General features: G+C 61.2%; 1 protein-coding gene and 1 long non-coding RNA gene across 4 annotated transcripts in view; both read left to right on the forward strand.

Moving 5' to 3' along the window:
* Nucleotides 1-318: 318 nt before the first annotated feature.
* Nucleotides 319-1272, forward strand: LOC120889928 (uncharacterized). Its single transcript, XR_005734161.2, has 2 exons — nucleotides 319-727; nucleotides 822-1272. It is a non-coding gene; the product is annotated as an uncharacterized LOC120889928 (long non-coding RNA).
* Nucleotides 1273-6152: 4880 nt separating this feature from the next.
* The window catches only part of Ncs1 (neuronal calcium sensor 1), a 41468-nt gene continuing 31125 nt past the window's right edge, over nucleotides 6153-16495 (forward strand). For 2 of the 3 annotated variants that reach the window (XM_078048487.1, XM_078048488.1), the window contains exon 1: nucleotides 6153-6315. In XM_078048487.1, coding sequence (XP_077904613.1) covers nucleotides 6252-6315 — 64 coding nt within the window. In that variant the 5' untranslated portion in view covers nucleotides 6153-6251. Of the gene's footprint in view, nucleotides 6316-15139; nucleotides 15278-16495 lie in introns of those variants that run through there. The other variant, XM_040286496.2, reaches the window with a different exon arrangement.

Consider the following 16495-nt stretch of genomic DNA (forward strand, 5'->3'; position numbering starts at 1 on the left):
TCTCTCCCCCTCCCTCTCCCCCTCCCTCCCTCCTTCTCTCTCTCCCCCTCCCTCCCTCTCTCTCTCTCCCCCTCCCTCCTTCTCTCTCTCTCTCCCCCTCCCTCCCTCCCTCTCCCCCTCCCTCCCTCCCTCTCCCCCCTCCCTCCTTCTCTCTCTCTCTCCCCCTCCCTCTCCCCCTCCCTCCCTCTCTCTCTCCCCCTCCCTCCTTCTCTCTCTCTCTCCCCCTCCCTCCCTCCCTCTCCCCCTCCCTCCCTCCCTCTCCCCCTCCCTCCCTCCCTCTCCCCCCTCCCTCCTTCTCTCTCCCCCCCTCCCCCCCTCTCTCCTAGTGGACTTCTAGTACTTCTCCTAGTACTTCTATTTACACACCGTATCTAGGCGCAGATCCCTCACTCTCACACAGTCAGTGGGTCTGCTTCTCTCTGATGACTTGTGAGGACCCTCTCATCCAGGGCCTGGCCCCCTGAGGCCCTCCTTTGTATGGCCAGTTAGACCCTTTCCCCAGATTTCTGTTGAGGGGCTCATCTTTTTCTTCTTTGCTAAGAAAACTCTGACACTGTCTCCCCCTCAGCGCTGGGGACGGACCAGGGCCTCCCACATCTGGGACTGGAACTCTGCCTGCTGCACCCCAGCCCTCGAGGACCAACTCCCCGTCCTGTGCCCGAGCGAAGCATGGAAAAAGACGAATCGCCGCACACATGGAAAAAGACGAATTGCACATATTTACGAGGTGCAGTGGGATGATTTTACCCCTGTATAAAATGTACAATGATCAAATATGGGCGTTACATCTCTAACTCCTTACATTTATCATTTCTTTGCAGGAGAGCCTAGGATTGTCTTGCTTCTGATTCTTTGTAAGTTATGTAACAAATTGTTATAAACCGTGGACATCCCGCTGGGCTGAAGATGTAATTCTTCCCATCTGACTTATGTTTTTCTTCTTTGGATGGTACTGGAGATGGAAACCAGGGCCTTGTGCATGGTGGGCAAGTGCTCTACCGCTGAGCCATATCCCAGTCCTTTTAATTTTATTTTAAGACAAGGTCTTGATAAATTGCAGAGGCTGACTGGAACTTTCAATCCTCCTGCCTCAGCTTCCCAAGTGGCTGAGATTACAGGAGTGGGCCACGGTGGTACCCAGTGAGATTTCATTCTTTTCGTGGCTGTGTGGATGTACCACATTTAATCCCTTCATCCACGGATGAACACCTGGGGTTGACTGCATACCCTGGCTACTTGTGAACAGTGCAGCAATAAACACAGCATAAAGTATTGGTTTTTTAAACTCTTCCCTCATACTATCAGTTTTATTATTCCCATATGATCTGGGAAGTAATTTGCCCAAAGTCACATAATAATGAGGGACAGAAAGGACAAGGGCTAAGCCTGGGCCTGAGCATCGCGCTCCATGCTGAGGGTTCATGGGAGCCCCTACGTCTTTATGGGCCAAATCACAGCCACCCTCATGCCAGCTGCTAAGGAGCCAGGTGCCCTCTGTTTCACCCCATCCCCCTAATCTCAGAGCAGCAAGACTTGTGCAGCACCCCTATGTCACATAAGTCATATGGGCTGGGGGCTGGAGGTCACCTGGAGGTCACAGCCCCGCAGAGGAGGAGCTCCCTGCTGGATGTTCATGGGGGGGCTGGGGGCCACCTTCTCCCTCTTTGCCAATCAGGTGTTCCCCTCCTCCTTCGCGCTGGGTGGAGGGGACTTTTACCCTAGTTGTTCCTCTGGGGATAGCTTCGGTGGCCAGCTTGTTGCCAGTTCTTTTTTTTTTTTTTTTTAAATTTTAATATTTATTTTTTAGTTTTGGTATGTGGCGCTGAGGATCGAACCCAGGCCGCACGCATGCCAGGCGAGCACGCTACCGCTTGAGCCACATCCCCAGCCCCTTGTTGCCAGTTCTGACCTAACCGTCTGGAGGCCTGGGGAGTCTGGCCAGGGAGCCAAGCCCTCAGGGGGTCGGGAAGGCATCCTCCTCCTCCCTTCCTCAAAAGCATGGAATTGGGGAGAAGAGTCCGTGTAGAGCGCAGGGGAGGGCCTGGGGGCAGGCGTGGTAGGTGCTCAGCGAACACAAAAACTGCTGAATCGTTCACTTGAAAATGATGAGTTTGATCATGAGAATTACATCTCAATAAAGAGCGAGGAAAATGCAGATGCAAGGATAAAATTAAAGCGATGTAATGTCACCCTTACTAATGAGAGCGAGGACATTTTGGGGCACAGCCTCCCAGTGCTTCCTACAGGGCTGTATTTATTTGATTAATCTATGCACACGGGTTTATAACCTTTTTAAAAATATTTTTCTTTTTTAACGTGAAACTCAACATCCTCCCTTGGGTGCCTTGGAGACATCTCAGATCTGATATCTGAGCTCACAACTCTCCTCCAGAAACCGGGTCCTCCTCAGGAGGCCCCCACTTCAGATGTACAGCCCTGCCTTGGGGGTCCTGGCAGCCACCAGCCTTTGACCCCCAGCAGGGAGCTGCCCTTGACCTCTGCCACCCCAGATACAGCCCCAGCCATTCCCCTGCCTCCTCACAGTCTGGTCCATGGCCGTTCAAACTCCCAGGCTCCTCCAGGGCCCCCTCACCCACCAAACTCCAGGCAGAAGGGACTGGAGCCGGTGTTCCCAGGAGGGGCAGGGTGTTTGGGGACTGTGATTTGAGCCCTCCGTCCTGGATGGCTCCGGCTGAGGCATCTTCAGGGACTGGGCAGAAAACCCGGCCAGGACAGGGGGCGTGTCCGCTGGGAAGGCCCAGCACCTTTGACAGGCCGTCCCCACCCTGGGGGCCTGAGACACCCTTGCCTGGCCCGCCCCTCAGCTTCTCCCTCTTTCTAAGCCCTGTCCTCCTGCCCTCCCATCGCTCCTAGGACGCCCCACCGTCCTGGTGGTCCCCCCACTTGTCACAGACACCCCTGCATCACCCGGCCTGACCTTCTTGGGCTGCTTGGCTCCCTGTGGTCTTATCCAGACCCTGCAGGAAGCCTCCCCTGCCCCCTCTCCAGAGTCCAGCACCCCCAGCGCATCTCTGCTTGTATGTCCACTCCACATTTCACTCCTCACTGGTCCAGGAACGGACTCCTGCTTTCCTCCCCAAACGGCCCACTGCCCACTGTAGCAAACAGAAACCCCCTGCTTCCGGTTGCTGGGGTCAAAACCCTGACCGCCCTCCCTCTCCTGCCTCAGGCCTCCCTTGGCCCGTTGGCAGTGTCACTACCCCAGAGGACACCCCAGCCTGGTGGGCGCTCTTCAGGCCTCCCCTGCCTAACCTGCCCTGCCCCACCCCCGCTGGCTGCGGCTGCTGTCCCCTCTGGCAGGACCCCTCTGGCAGGTCCCCTCTGGCAGGTCTGCAACAGGGAGGGCTCCAGCTAGATGCAGTCAGACCCAGTCTGCCCTTGTCACCCAGCTTTGCCTTGCTGTGTGCTGTGGCCTGAGGGTCCCCCAAGGCCTCACTGTGAGGTGGAAGCTTCATCCGACTAAAGGTTTAGAGGGGAGCTTTGGGGAGGTGATTAAGATGAGGTGAGGTCACCAGGTGGAGTCCAGGTGAATCTGGTCACTCACACACACACACACACACACACACACACACACACCCCTCTTTCCACCTGACGCCCTGCACTGCCTGGGGCTCTGGCAGCAGGGCCAGTGCCCGATACACCCTGGACTACGCACCTCCAGAACCTGGAGCCAAAATAAACCTTTTTTTTTTCCCCCCAGAAGCGGCAGGTGGCCCACCCAGGGTGGCAGGGCCACTTCCCCCGTGGCTCGCTCCTCCCCTTCTTCAGCTCACTGTTCAAATACCCCTTCTCAGTGAGGCCCCCTTTCCATGAAAAACCTCACGGCTCAGTGGGGCGTGGTGGCCCCCACCCATGATCACAGTGACTCCGAGGCAAGAGGACCACAAGTCCCAGGCCACCCTGGGCAGCTTCGTGAAGCCTTCTCAAAATGAGAACTAGAAAGGGCTGTGGGTGTGGCTCCGGGGTAGAGCAGCCCTGGGTCAGTCCCAGAACTGAAGAACAAGAACCCTCATTCCCTTCTTCTCCTTGGGTCCCTCTGGGAGGCGGTGGATTTGACTTGTGCCATCTTCCATATTGCTCGTGGGGCACGTTATATCCCACCTTCACATGTTGTTTGTTTATGGCTCACGTCCCCCTCCCCTCACCAGAGTGTGAGCTCCCCCTGGCGGGGTTTGTCTACATCCCCACGGGCCTGGCACACAGGAGGTGCTCACTAAAGCACCCATCTGCAAAGCCCCCAAAGCCCCCGACTCCTCCGGCAGCTGTTTCCATGTGTGTCCCCCAGAGCCGTCTCCATGGGATTGCTGTGGACAGTGCTGGTGGGGCCCCAGTGCCCAGCACAGGGTCTGCCACATAGACAGTGACCAACAACTATGCCTGGGATGAGACCTGGGTTTCTAGAGGATTTCAGTTCCTTCTCTGTGACTCATTCCAGCCACCTGCTGGTCCTGCTGCCTCGTCACAGCTCAGGCCTGGCTGTGAGCTGAGCCCTCACCATGGGTCTCTCTCTGGCGACCACTCTGAATTGGTCCTCACAGTGGGGACATCCTGCTCCCAAGTCTATAGTGGGTCCCTCCAGCTGTGAGCCTAGACCCAGCTCCTAGACCCACTTCTGTGGAGGAAGTGGGGCCATGCTCTCCCCACTTCCTCCACAGAATGGGCCCTCCAGCCAGCGAGCACTTCCTCCAGGCGTTAGCCTGAGCGCGGCCTTCCCGGGAGAGCTGAGCATCTGGAAGTAGGAAAGGCAGCTGGACTGAAGGGCCTGCTCAGGGTTCCTCCGGGCGGCCTGGACATCCTGAGGTCCCCACACTGGACAGGTGGGGAGGAAAGAGCCTGTTTATGGTCATCCCTGCTGGCCCAGGTGGAGGGCGGCCCCATCTTCCCGCGCCCTCTGCCCCAGCTCAGGCTTCTGGCACCCCTCAGTCCTTCCCTCATTCACTGAGGTTGGAGGGAGGCCCTCTGGGGCCTGGAGATACGGCTCCTGCAGGGACCTGTTCTCTAGTGGAGGGGCCGGCAACCCCTCAGCAGGAAACAGGGCAAGTGTGTGGCTGACGCCAACATAAAGCTGGGAAGGAGGATGGGAAAGGTCTGAACATAGGTTGACACTTAGCATGGGAAGGCCCTGCTGGACTCTCTCCTGGACCCCAGCCGGGATCCACTGGCCCCTGTGCATCCAACTCTGGAGCTGGGGCCACTGACCTCAGCCTCACTTGCCCTGCCCAGGAGGGGTCCTTCCACACTGACCAGAGAACCAGGGGAGGCAGGTCTCACCCTGTCAGCCCTGCTGAGATCCCTTCATGGGCGCTGGGGACAGAGGCCAGCTCCTTGGGTAGAGGGGCATTCCAGGCGCCCTTCGCTGTGGCCTCAGGCCACTCCAGCACAGGGAAGCGGCCCCTCCTCTGGGGTTCGGCCTCCCACCCACCTAGGATGACTGAACCCCGACTTCCCCAGCCCCTCTCTCCCCGGGGGTTGGAGGTCACCTTCCCCGGGGCGCGGGTAGGTGTCCCCCACTCCTCGAGGACTGCCTGCACTGCAGGGCCGGGCCTGCGAGGGATGGAACCGCGCCTGTCCTGTTGGCCGCCGCGTCCCCAGCGCCCGACAAATCCGTGTCGAACGAATGAGTCTCGCCGGGCAGGGACCTGGCCTCACTAGCGTCAGACCTTCCGGGCCCTCCCCGCCGCTCGGCCACGGAGGGGGCCCCTTGGCAGAGCGGGTGGCGGGGCGCCCGTCCGGGACGCGGGGAGCAGAGGGGGCCGCGCCGGGGCCGGGCGGCTGCGGGGGGAGGTGGCGCCGGCGCTGAGTGGCGGCTCCGGGCCCACCCCTGGCGCGCCGGTGCGGGCGGGAGGCGGGAGGCGGGGAGCGCAGGGCGGCGGCGAGCGGCGGCGCAGCAGCGAGCATGTGCCGCGGAGCCCAGTAACCAGGGACGACCGCGGCTCCCGAGCGCCCGCCGCGGCGCCCAGCCCAGCGCAGCCCCGCGCCGCGGCGCCCGCACCGCCCGGGCCTGCCCAGCGGCCGCCCCGCGCCCCGGGCCCCGCGCCGCGCCGCGCAGCGCGCCCCAGCCCCGCGCCCGGGCCGCGCGGGCACGGCGCAGACAAAGGCGCGGCCCCGGCCCGACCCGGCCCGGCCCGCCGGCCCCCCGCGCGCCCCGCCCCGGCCCGCCCCGGCCCGGCCGCTCCAGCTGGGCGCCCCGACCCGTCCGGCCCGGGGGGCGGGGGCCGTGGCCGCCGAGGATGGGGAAATCCAACAGCAAGTTGAAGCCTGAAGTTGTGGAGGAGCTGACCAGGAAAACCTACTGTGAGTGCGCGCGCCAGGACCCCCGCGCGCCCCTCCCCCGCCCCCCCCCCCGCGCCCCCGGCCTCCAGCGGCCCACCCCGCTCGCGCCCAGACCTCCGCGGGTCGCTCCCCGCCCCGCCTCCGCCCCGGGCCCCTCGGAAGCCCGGGCCGCGCCCCTGCCCCACACCTGGCCCCATTGTTCTGGCCCCCGCCCCCAGCCCTGGCAGTGTGCCGCCTGTCAGCGTGCGCGGGCTGCCGGCAGGCCGGGAGGGAACCCCGGCCCACCCGCGGCCCGCTCCCCGCAGAGCTGTCCCAAGAGGCAGGGGCAGTGCCAGGGCACGGGGCGGTGGTCCCGGGAGGGGGCGCCCGGGTGCAGCGTGGCTCGGGCTGCGCGGAGCCGACTGGCAGGAGCGCGGCGGGTGGGTGATTCATGCATCACGATGCTGCTGCTGCTGCTGCTGCGAGGTTGGCCTGTCGCCCCCTCCCTGGCCCTGATCGTGTGTGGGGGGTGGCGAGACTTGGCAAGCGCTCATGGCAGTGACGGGGGAGAGGGGCGGGGGAAGGGTCCCTGGCACCCTGTTGGTTGCCGCATTTAGTCTGAATTCTCGGGTCCCATCTTACCTCCCTCCTTGTCTCCTTCACACCGGAAATGAGTTTATACAACTGTAGCTGATTCGTAGGGTTTGATCCTTTAACCGTTTGGGCAGCCCCCAAAGGAAGGTATGTCCCCTGTGGACATCAGTGGATCAGTGCCGGTGTCTCTTTCCACCTGCCCAACTTCACACTCTCCCCTGCTCTCCAGTTTCTCCATACCAGGTTTCCCCTTCCTGCAGCCTCTCTGGAGGTAGCCCAGCTCGCCAGAGGTTAATCGCACTGGTTCCTGATCACCCTGTCTTTTCTGGGGATGAGGAGGGGGATCTTCCCTGGAAGGGCCTATGCCTGAATGTTGGGCTTGGAAGCGGGCAGTGGCCTTGGGATTGGGCTGCAACTCAGCAGATGTACCTGGGCAGCTCCATGGGCTGCACCACCCCTGGAGGCAGCAGATTGACTGCCAAGCGGGTGTGTAGAGGAGGCTTCAAGCTTGGGAGGAAGCTCTGGTGCATTGCACAGCCTCTCCCCCTCCCCCCACTCCATCAGTCTTCAGGGCACGTTTGCAGGTCTGGCCAAGCCCCTGCTTCAGCCCCATGCCCCTCGCCCCCATGTGCTTGGAACAAAGGGGACTTTCCCGAAAGTGCTGGTACTGGCTCTTCTCCAGGGGAATTGTGGGCCGGGCGGTCATATCCAGTACCCGCTCCTCAGAGGGCTGAAGCTCCTGGCCCAGGGGCCACTCTCTCTCTTTCCAAGGCAGATGTTGTTTTGTGGAGTTGCTGTACCTTCCTCGAAGCTCAGTCCTAGGCAGGCAGGCTGCAGGTAGGACCTCCTGTGCCCTGTCCCTGGGAGGCAGAGGAAACCATGGCTTCTCCAGGAATAGCAGTATCTTCTGCACCAGGCCGTCTCCAACAGGGTGGGGCAGGGAGCTGAGTGAAGCTGGGGGTCCTACTGATTGAGCACACTATGCATGACATGTGGGTAGCACAGCGACTTGACAGTGGCCTATGTGTGGGTCCTATTGCTGTCACCACCTACAGATGAGGAAACTGAGGCTCAGAGAGGTGAAGGGGCATGCCCAAGGTGCCACAGCTATTTCCGGGCCCTTCTGGGACTTGCACTCAGTCTGCTGCTCCTGCGCTGTGCCCAGGGAGAGACCTTGGGGCCACGCCAGGAGCTCCCCTGTGCTCCCTGTTAGGTTCTGCCCTGAGCCCATGAGCGTAGATGCAGGGAGGGAGGGTCCAGCCCTCTCTCTCTGGGGCTGACCTGTCGTCTTTGGGAGAAGTTGGGTCAACAAAGCTTTGTTAGGAGCTGGCACGCTGGTGCTGGCCTGGGCTATTTTTAAAGGTCTTTGGAGACCTGAGCAGTTTTGGTGAGGGAGAGAGCCTGGGTGCCTTTCTTCTGGGGAAGTGCTGGTAGGCTCACTTGCCTCCTCCCTGACCCTTTGTGGATGCCAGGTCCCTCAGGGCAGGCCCCCAGCCATGTGGCTGACAGCTGTCTCCTCTGTGATGCCACTTAGTAGGTCCACAGATAATTGTCAATGGAAAGTCTTTGGGCAGGACAAGCAGAGGAAGCCTGCAGCCTGTCAGGCCCCCCTTGGGCTTCCCCCTGGTGCTGTGGAGCCGTCTGCTCTTTGTTCTAGGGGATTCTGGGTGTGGGGTCAAGAGAAGAGCTAAGGGGGAAGAACTTGCAAATGTCCGTGTCTCCAGGAGGCTAGTGAAGCCTCAAGGTGCCTGGGCCACCCTTCTAGGTTTCTGAGTCCTTAGTTCTGGTGGGGGCCATGGGAGGGAGTTTGGACTTTTCCCAAGATGGGTGGGGAGCTCTGGAAGGGAGTGAAATGGGCCCAGGAATTTGCATCCTTGGTGAGTGCCACGCAGACCTTGGTGGGGGATCCCTGGCTGAAGAACCAGCGTTCTGTCGTGTGCTGGGGACCTCGGCTCCTGCGCACAGATGGCTGCAAGGCCAAGTGGGCCCGGGAGCTTCAGGTGTTCACATCTGTGCCAACGCTGGGTGCCCTCGCTGGTGGCCATTCTCCTTCCTGTGGCCTGTGGAAGAGCTCCAGCACGGTGCCTCTCTAGATAGGCCTGGATCCAGCCTGGCAAATCCCTCTGTCTTTCAGGCTTAGCATCTTAGAGCAGGTTTTTTTTTTTCCTCCTTTGCAGATAAGATTATTTAAATCAGTGCCTGGCAAACCACCCTCGACCTTCCTGGGATAGTTCCTGCCCAGGAGGGGGAGGTTAGAGGATGGGGAGGAGCCCCCTCAGCCCTTCTCACCCAGGACTTAGGGAGCAGTGGTCAGCATTGCCAGGCTTCTTTGAGGTCTGGCCCACCCTCTTGCAGCCTGTGGTATCCCTGGGTACCCAGGCAGCGGACAGGCCAGCCCCCTTGCTTCAATGACCCTAATCTGCAAAATAGGTACCTGACTCCGAGGGGTGTGAGAAGTCGATGAGATGATAGATGGACAGCTTTGGCCTGCTGTAGGGCAGGTGGGAAGTGGTCAGCAACAGTGAGCGGTCATTATTGATTTTGTTGTTTTCATATACAGTTCAGCTTCATCTTGAACTGGTCTTTGATAAATGTCATTTCTGCACAGAAGAATCTTCCTGTAGCCCAGGCCTTAGTGCCTGGCAGAGAAGGCCTAGGAAGGTGGGATTGGGGTCAGGGGCCAGATGCCTTGGGCATAGAGTCTCTCCTCTGGAAAAGGGCTTCTTGGAGGCCTTGGAGCTGGGTGGCGTCTGGGTACTGGAAGGATTTTGCATGGCACCTGGTTCTGAGGGGACCCTTCCAGGCTCCTCTGGCAGACACTGGTCCCCTGAGGCACGGGACTCCAGCAGGAGGGGCACAGAGGGTCAGGAGCCATCCTTCCTGTGCAGAGACTGGTGAGGCTGGCTAGGCGGGGGCTGGCAGGGCCACCAAGCCCGGCCTCCTTCTGGAGCCTGGTCCTGTTCTTTCTGCCACCGTAGGCCTCTCCTGTCCCACCTGCCACTGGAGGGTCCTCCCCTCTGCTGTGTGAGGTGCCAGTTCTTTCCCTGGGCAAGGCTACCTTGGGTGAACCCAGCTTCCTCTGGGGTTGAGCCCTCCTGGAGGGAGGTGTGGGCCATGAGGACGCTGCTCGTGAGTGGCAGAGCGTGCGTGGCTCCCAGAGGGCCATGGGAGGGAGTTTGGACTTTTCCCAATATGGGTGGGGAGCTCTGGAAGGGAGTGAAATGGGTTGGAAAAGATCAATGTTGGCCACAGTTCAAAGATTGGATGGGCAGATAGTAGCTGAGACCTGAGGGGGTCACAGCAATGGACTGGGTGCCACAGGGGATGATACAAAGGACAGATTCCAGATGCACTTAGGAGGAAGGCTCAGGAGGACACGGTGCACGGTTTCCGTTGCTATCTAAATATGTCATTATCTACTTGGTTTCCAAGTTTTAAAATCGGTTGGGAATGTTTGTCCACATCATTAACTGTTCTTGTAAAGCATGATTTTAAAAATGGTGCACCATGTGAATGCAACAGATTTTATTTAATCCCCTGTCATTGGACAGCTAGATTGCTTCCACCCCACCCCAAATATCAATAGTGTTGTGATGGACATTCTGTACTGAATCTCTACATATATCTCTCCTTACAGATCAATAGCCAAGAATGGGATTGTAGAGTTAAAGACTAGGAATATTTTTAAAGGCTTTTGATAAAAAATTGCTAAGTTGCTCTCCAGAAAGGATGTTCTAATTGACATTTTCAGCAGAAGTGGATGGGACAGTGCCCACTTTCCAACATTCTTGCCAGCACTGGGTATTATTGTTTTCCCTAATTATTGCCAATTTCATGGGGAAGACAAGAGGAAGCGCACTGTCCAGTTGATTTCCTGGACTGCGGACGTAGGATCCTGGAGTCTTGGAGCTGGAAGAGACTTGGGGTCATTGTGGTCCAAGGTCCTTGTTTTACAAATGGGCAAATAGAGGACCAAGAGGTGTATCATCTCCCCTGTGGTCACAAACAAGCAGTGGCAGGGATCTAGGACCCTCGACCATCAGGGTACCTCCCACTGTGCCATGGCTGGGGTCCAGATGGACCCATCTTGTCCTAAATATCTCTAGAGCTCGGTAAAGAAAACTCTGTGTCCGTTAGAAGGGGTACCTCCTGAGTGCCGCCAGCAGCGGCAGCAGTCTGCACCCCTGTGTGAGGTCTGTTTCCTGGGGCAGAGGACATTCTGAATGAGCATGCAGTTTGCAGTTGCTTGGAATTGGGGTCAGATCGTGGCTGAGGGCAGGACAGAAGAGGACTGAGGGCTTCAAGGTCACCTCTGCCACTTTCTGGCTGTGGGATCCGGAAGTCCCGACTGCTCTGAGCTCCGGCGGCCTCAGGTGTGAGACGGGTGGAGGGCAGTGCCTTCCCACGGGAGCAGGGCCTGGCACGTAGCAGGAGCTCACTAAACGCGGTGCTGGCTGCACCAGGGGACAGGAGTCCTTGGCCACCTGCTGGGCAGTCACAGGGCCAGCTGTCCCAGGCCCTCGGCTCAACCGGGATGAGTGTTCATGAATGGCCTCTGCATTTGGACCATCTGGGTTGACAGCTGGATCCTTGTGCCGCGGCCCCTGGCCTGAGGAGCTGCGGTGGGGTGTGGTGGGGAGCAGGCTCCCCAGTGCTGGGCTTAGGACCCTTGAGCACATGGGCCGGGACGGGGCAGCCTGCCTGGGCTTCGGTCCCAGAGCCACTGTGGCCAGGACAGTGACTCTGGAGTCACTCATCCCTTCTGGGACTTTGTGATTGCCGGATGGTGAGACTCCATGGGGAAGCTACCGCAGGGCCCTGGTGCCTGGTGACCTGGGCCATCTCAGCCCGGGGCACGATTCGTGGCTCCAGAGGCCTCAGGGTTCTCACCTGCGAGTGGGGGCCCAGGATGTCCTTCCAGCATAAGGTGGCGATAGGAGACGTGGGACCTGGTGGCCCCCTTGGGCTCGCCCCTGGCACATCACAGTGATGGAGACTCCGTAAGTGACACGTGATCAGGGGCCATGCTGCCGCGGGGTTGGTGCTCAGCCTGGCCTGTGTGACCGGCCCCGTGTCCTGCTCATGGGCTTTTGTCCTTGAGTGTCCCCCGAAGCCCAGTGTGGTCCCTGATTTATAGATGAGCACAGGGAGGCTCAGGGAGGACAGGAATGGCCCGTGGCCACTCTGGTGAGTGGCGTGGCCAGGTTTGAGCCCTGCCTGGACCCCTGGGCCCCGGAGCTGGGCCGTGTTCCACTGGGAGGCGCCAAGAAGCCTCGAGGAGGTGTGCGGGTGCGTGTGAGCCGGGGTGGGTGCCCGTGTGGGTGTCGCAGGCAAGGTGGGCGCCGTGGGTCACGTGTGCAAGCTCTGACTCACGTGTGCACGCGCCGAGCGTGAGTGACGGGGTCGTGGCATGTGTCAGGAGTGGGTGAGCAGCACGTCCGTGCACGCGCGTGCCAGTGTGTGGGGCGGCGCCACTTGGGTTGTAAGTGCAGGTGTGCCGGGGGCGGGGCGACACGGCTGCTCCTGCCCTGGCCACCGTGGCGCTGGGAGCCCAGCTGCCCGCGGGCGTGGCCATCACGGGGGGACCTGCGGTGGTTCACCCAGGTGTACTTGTGCCGAGAGTGCCGAGGTGGTGTCTCCCCGGGGCTGGGCGTAGGGACTCCTGTGCCTCTGTCCGGGGTCCAGGAGGAAACCCTCGACGGCTCAGGCTGTGGCAAGGCCTTCCAGCGTCAGTAGCCATCTGGGGCTCAGGCTCAGACCTTGGCAGTGCCATGTGCCCACCTCCTGTGGCCTCTGTGGGCTTCCTGCTGAGGGCAGTGAGTGCCCCGTCGCTGGAGGCATCCAGGGTCAGATCTGGCGAGGGGCCTTGTGTCCCCAGGCTGGGGTGAGGTTGCACAGTGGCTGAGGTCCTTTTTCTCGGGTGCTGGGGATGGAACCCAGGGCGCTCTACTGCCGGGCCACATCCCAGCCTTTTTGAGGTTTGAGACGGAGACTCACTAAGTTGCTCAGGCTGGCCTGGAGCTGGGGGTCCTCCTGCTCTTCCTCCTGCACAGCCGGGGCCGCAGGTGTGCGCCACTGGACCTGTCCGTGTGGGTAGTGAGCCCAGGGCCCTGCTGGTGCGAGATGTCCTGTCTCCTGTGGGGACAGTGGGGGTGGCTTCTTGGGCCCCTCTGGGAGGGAGCAGAGCTGAGGCTGGTGGAGGCCACCTAGGGGCTTCGGGGGCTCCAGGGAGCACTGACGAGAGCATCCGGGGACACTTGTTCTCTGTCCCCTGCTCTCCCTGCCTCCCTCCTCCGCCCTCTCAGCTCAGGACTCACAGGGCCCCCGTCTGAGCTCAGGAGCAGTGACCCCCCACCCATGGTGTAGGTGCCGTCCCCCTCCTCGCAGGGCACCTGCAGGCCTGGGCTGGGGTGGGATCTGGCACAGCCTCGGTGCCTCAAGAAGTGTCTGTCGGACACAGGAAGAGACCGAGTCTTCACAGGCACAGTGTGGACTCAGATGACCAGGCCCCTGGAGGGCTGGGCCCTGCTGCGGCTTTTGGGGGCTGTGCGGGCCCAGCCTGGAGCTGTCCATGGGGCAGGTCTGTGAATGTCGGCTCCATATGAAGAGCTTGCCTGTGTGTCACCTGGGTTTGCCACCTTCTCCCTGCCTGGGGGTACTCCCCAGTGCTGACCAGTCCCCCCGAGGGGGTGGTCAGGGAGCTGTGCCTTCAGCTGCCCCACTCAGTGCCTTGGGCTCTCCAGCAGTCCCTCACACTTCTCAGCGCCCCCGGGTGCTCCCTGTCGGGGACCCAGTGGGCCGTCCAGGGCAGGCGCAGGGCAGCTGCTGGATCAGGCCCTTCTGAGCGCCAGGAGGCTGGTGGGGCGTCCAGGCCCCGCGTTCCGGGCTTGCCGTTCCGGGCTTGCCGTTGGGGGAGGGGACAGCGGGAGGAATGTGGCTTTGAGGAATGTTTAACCCAAAGCAGAAATAGCTCACTGCTCTTTTTTTTCCCTGGCTTGGGTTTTCAGCCTCGGCTCAGGGTGCCATTCTCTCCCTGTAGCCTAGGGGCCATGTCCACCCTGCTCTCCACAGCTCTGGCCTTCAGGGGACAAAGAGTGGCTTAAACAAAGCAAAACAAAACTGAGAAACACCCTTGGGAACCAGAAAGAGCTCTGTGTTTGGAGCAGCCAGGTTCAAGGCCCTCCATCTCGCTCCCCGGGCCTGTGACCACTTCCCCGGCTGCACTCTGCTCTTTCTTGGTGCATCTGGGTGGAGGGACGTCGGCTGACGTGGCTGGCTGGCTGGCTGGTGTCAGAGCTCGGGGACCTGCGGGGTGGGTTCAAATCCAGCTCTTCTGCTGATGAACGCGGGCCCCTGACCAGGGCCCTCCCCAGGAAGCCTGGGCTCCATCTGTAAACGGGCTGGTGGGGCTGCTCCTTGCAGGGCCGGGGGGTTGAATGTGAGGATTTGGTGAAGAGACGGAGCCCGGGCCTTCGAGTCCCTCCGGCGGCCTCTCGTGGCTTCTCAGATCAAGTGGGAGACAGTGCCTTTGGCGAGCGGGTGTCCTGCTGGCCGGTGAGCCCAGGGGCTGTGCTTTGGGGCAGCTGGGAGGCAGCTGACCGTCTGGGCCATCTGTGAGCCTCCTCCGGCTGGCCCTGGGACCCCCACCCCCACACAGCTGGCACCAAAGCCCACGGGATATTTCTGTGGAATTGTCCGTGGGTCCAGCTGTCCTCCTGGGACCTGGTGGTGACAACCTGTTTAAGGCTTCCACTTAGCCAAAGCCCGTGAGCGCGGAGCCCGTGTCCTTGCGTGGTCCACTGCCGTGGTCCTGGCTCCTAGGAGAGCCCTGAGTCTATTTGTCAGAATGAGTCAAACCACAGACACGTCACGGAGCAAGCTGTGGACGGACGCAGCTTCTGTGCCCCCTCAGGTCCACTTTCTGCCCTGACGAGCCCCTCCCCCTCCCGGGCTGGCCGGGATCTTCCCTGTGTCTGGGGCGTCCAGGGCTTCAGCAGGCCAGGCCGCGGGTGGACCCCAGGCCCCTCTACCTCCTGGGGTCCCAGCCGCCAGCCAGGCCCCTCCTTCCAGCCTATCTCGCACCTGCCTCTTTGTAGGAACCAAAGATCCCTGTTCAAAGGCAGGAGAGGGGCTATTTTTGGCACCGTGGGGGGAACAGCAAACGCTTTCCTTCTGTTCAAAAATATATGGTGTGTGCTGGCGAGCCAGGCGCTCGGAGCAGAGCCTCAAAGCCCTGCTCGCCCGGCTCCTGTCCCTCGGACATGGCGCAGCCTCCCTGTGGCTCTGCAGCCACGGCCACCCGGCTCCTATTGTCTCCACGCTGCCTGTGACGTGGCCTGTGCCGGCCGAGTGGACATGATCCTCATCAAGGCCAGCAGCAGCCGTCAGGACAAGCGAGGAGCCTGCTCAGGTGCTGCCCTGGCCCCTGTTTCCTGGTCTGGCTCAGCCGAGCTGGGGCGGCATGGGAAGCGTGCTCCACGCATCCCGGGGAAGGGCTGGGGGTCCTGGGTCCTGAGGGAGGTGAGTCTGGCCATGGGGTCCACGGGCGGCCTCAGCACCCCTCTCTCCCTGACAGAAACTGGCTGTGAGCCGCTGCCTCTGGCCCTGCCTGTGATGCTGGGGCACAGAGCAGGTGGACGGCTGGATTTCTGGGCCTCCTGGCACCCACAGTGGCTGGGGACGCAGATGTGAGGCAGAATGAACAAGGCTTCTCAGGATGTCACGAGCATCCGCCTGGCCTGAGGTACACCTGGAGGACTTCCTGGAGGCAGTGGCAGTGTCTCGGCTGAGCAGGAGGTGGGGGTGCCGGAACTACTGAGCTCATTCCTGTTAGCCTGGAATTTTAACGGGGCGCCCTGGATCTGTGTGGGTTCGCCTTGGCAGCCCTTCCTGAGGGTGGAGGCCTCCGGGAGGCACTCACAGGTTGGGGGTGGTTTCTGTGGGGACAGCAGGTACCGCATCCCCATGTCCTGAGGCATCAAGTATGGCGCTCTGAGGACTGGACGGGTGGATACGGTGTGATGGCGGGGAGGCAGGGGCTGGCCAGCAGCTGCCCAGTCGGAGGAGAGCTGCTGACCAGAAGCAGAGTGGCCTGCGCCTGGCCCTGTGGGCCGTGGGCCGTGGGCCCTGGGGGCCTTGTGCGGGCTGCAGTTTCCTAGTCTGCACTGCAGGGGGCGTGGCTCCTGCTGCAGGAGGGGCCTGCTGAGCAGGGCTGAGGGGCAGGTGCACCTGGTACTGGAAAGACCAGCAGGTGTCAAGGTCACGGTGGTCAAGGTCACAGTCCTGCCTTGGTGACTCCAGCCAGGTGATGGGTGTGTCCCGTCCTCTTGGGGCCCACCCTCCTGTGGAGCCAGCAGGGTCCTCCTGCTCTGTGACAAGCACTGAGATGAGTCACTCCTGTTGTGCCTCCTCCGTGCGGGCAGGTCACAGGCACCTCCGCCCTGGGCTCGGCTGGCAGAGGCCTGAAGCTGCGCCCAGCACCGCCTGCTGGTGGGGGCTGCCTGGATCCCAGCCTCTTGGCCAGACGCCCTGGAATTCCTGCCCTAGAACCTTCCGGGTCGCTCCTGGAGCTGATTGTCTAGTGCAGCTCAGGGACAGAATCTCGGTGCCTGCCGTCTCTGGAGCACCC

Source organism: Ictidomys tridecemlineatus, chromosome 4 (assembly GCF_052094955.1).
Source record: "Ictidomys tridecemlineatus isolate mIctTri1 chromosome 4, mIctTri1.hap1, whole genome shotgun sequence".
Lineage (NCBI taxonomy): Eukaryota > Metazoa > Chordata > Mammalia > Rodentia > Sciuridae > Ictidomys > Ictidomys tridecemlineatus.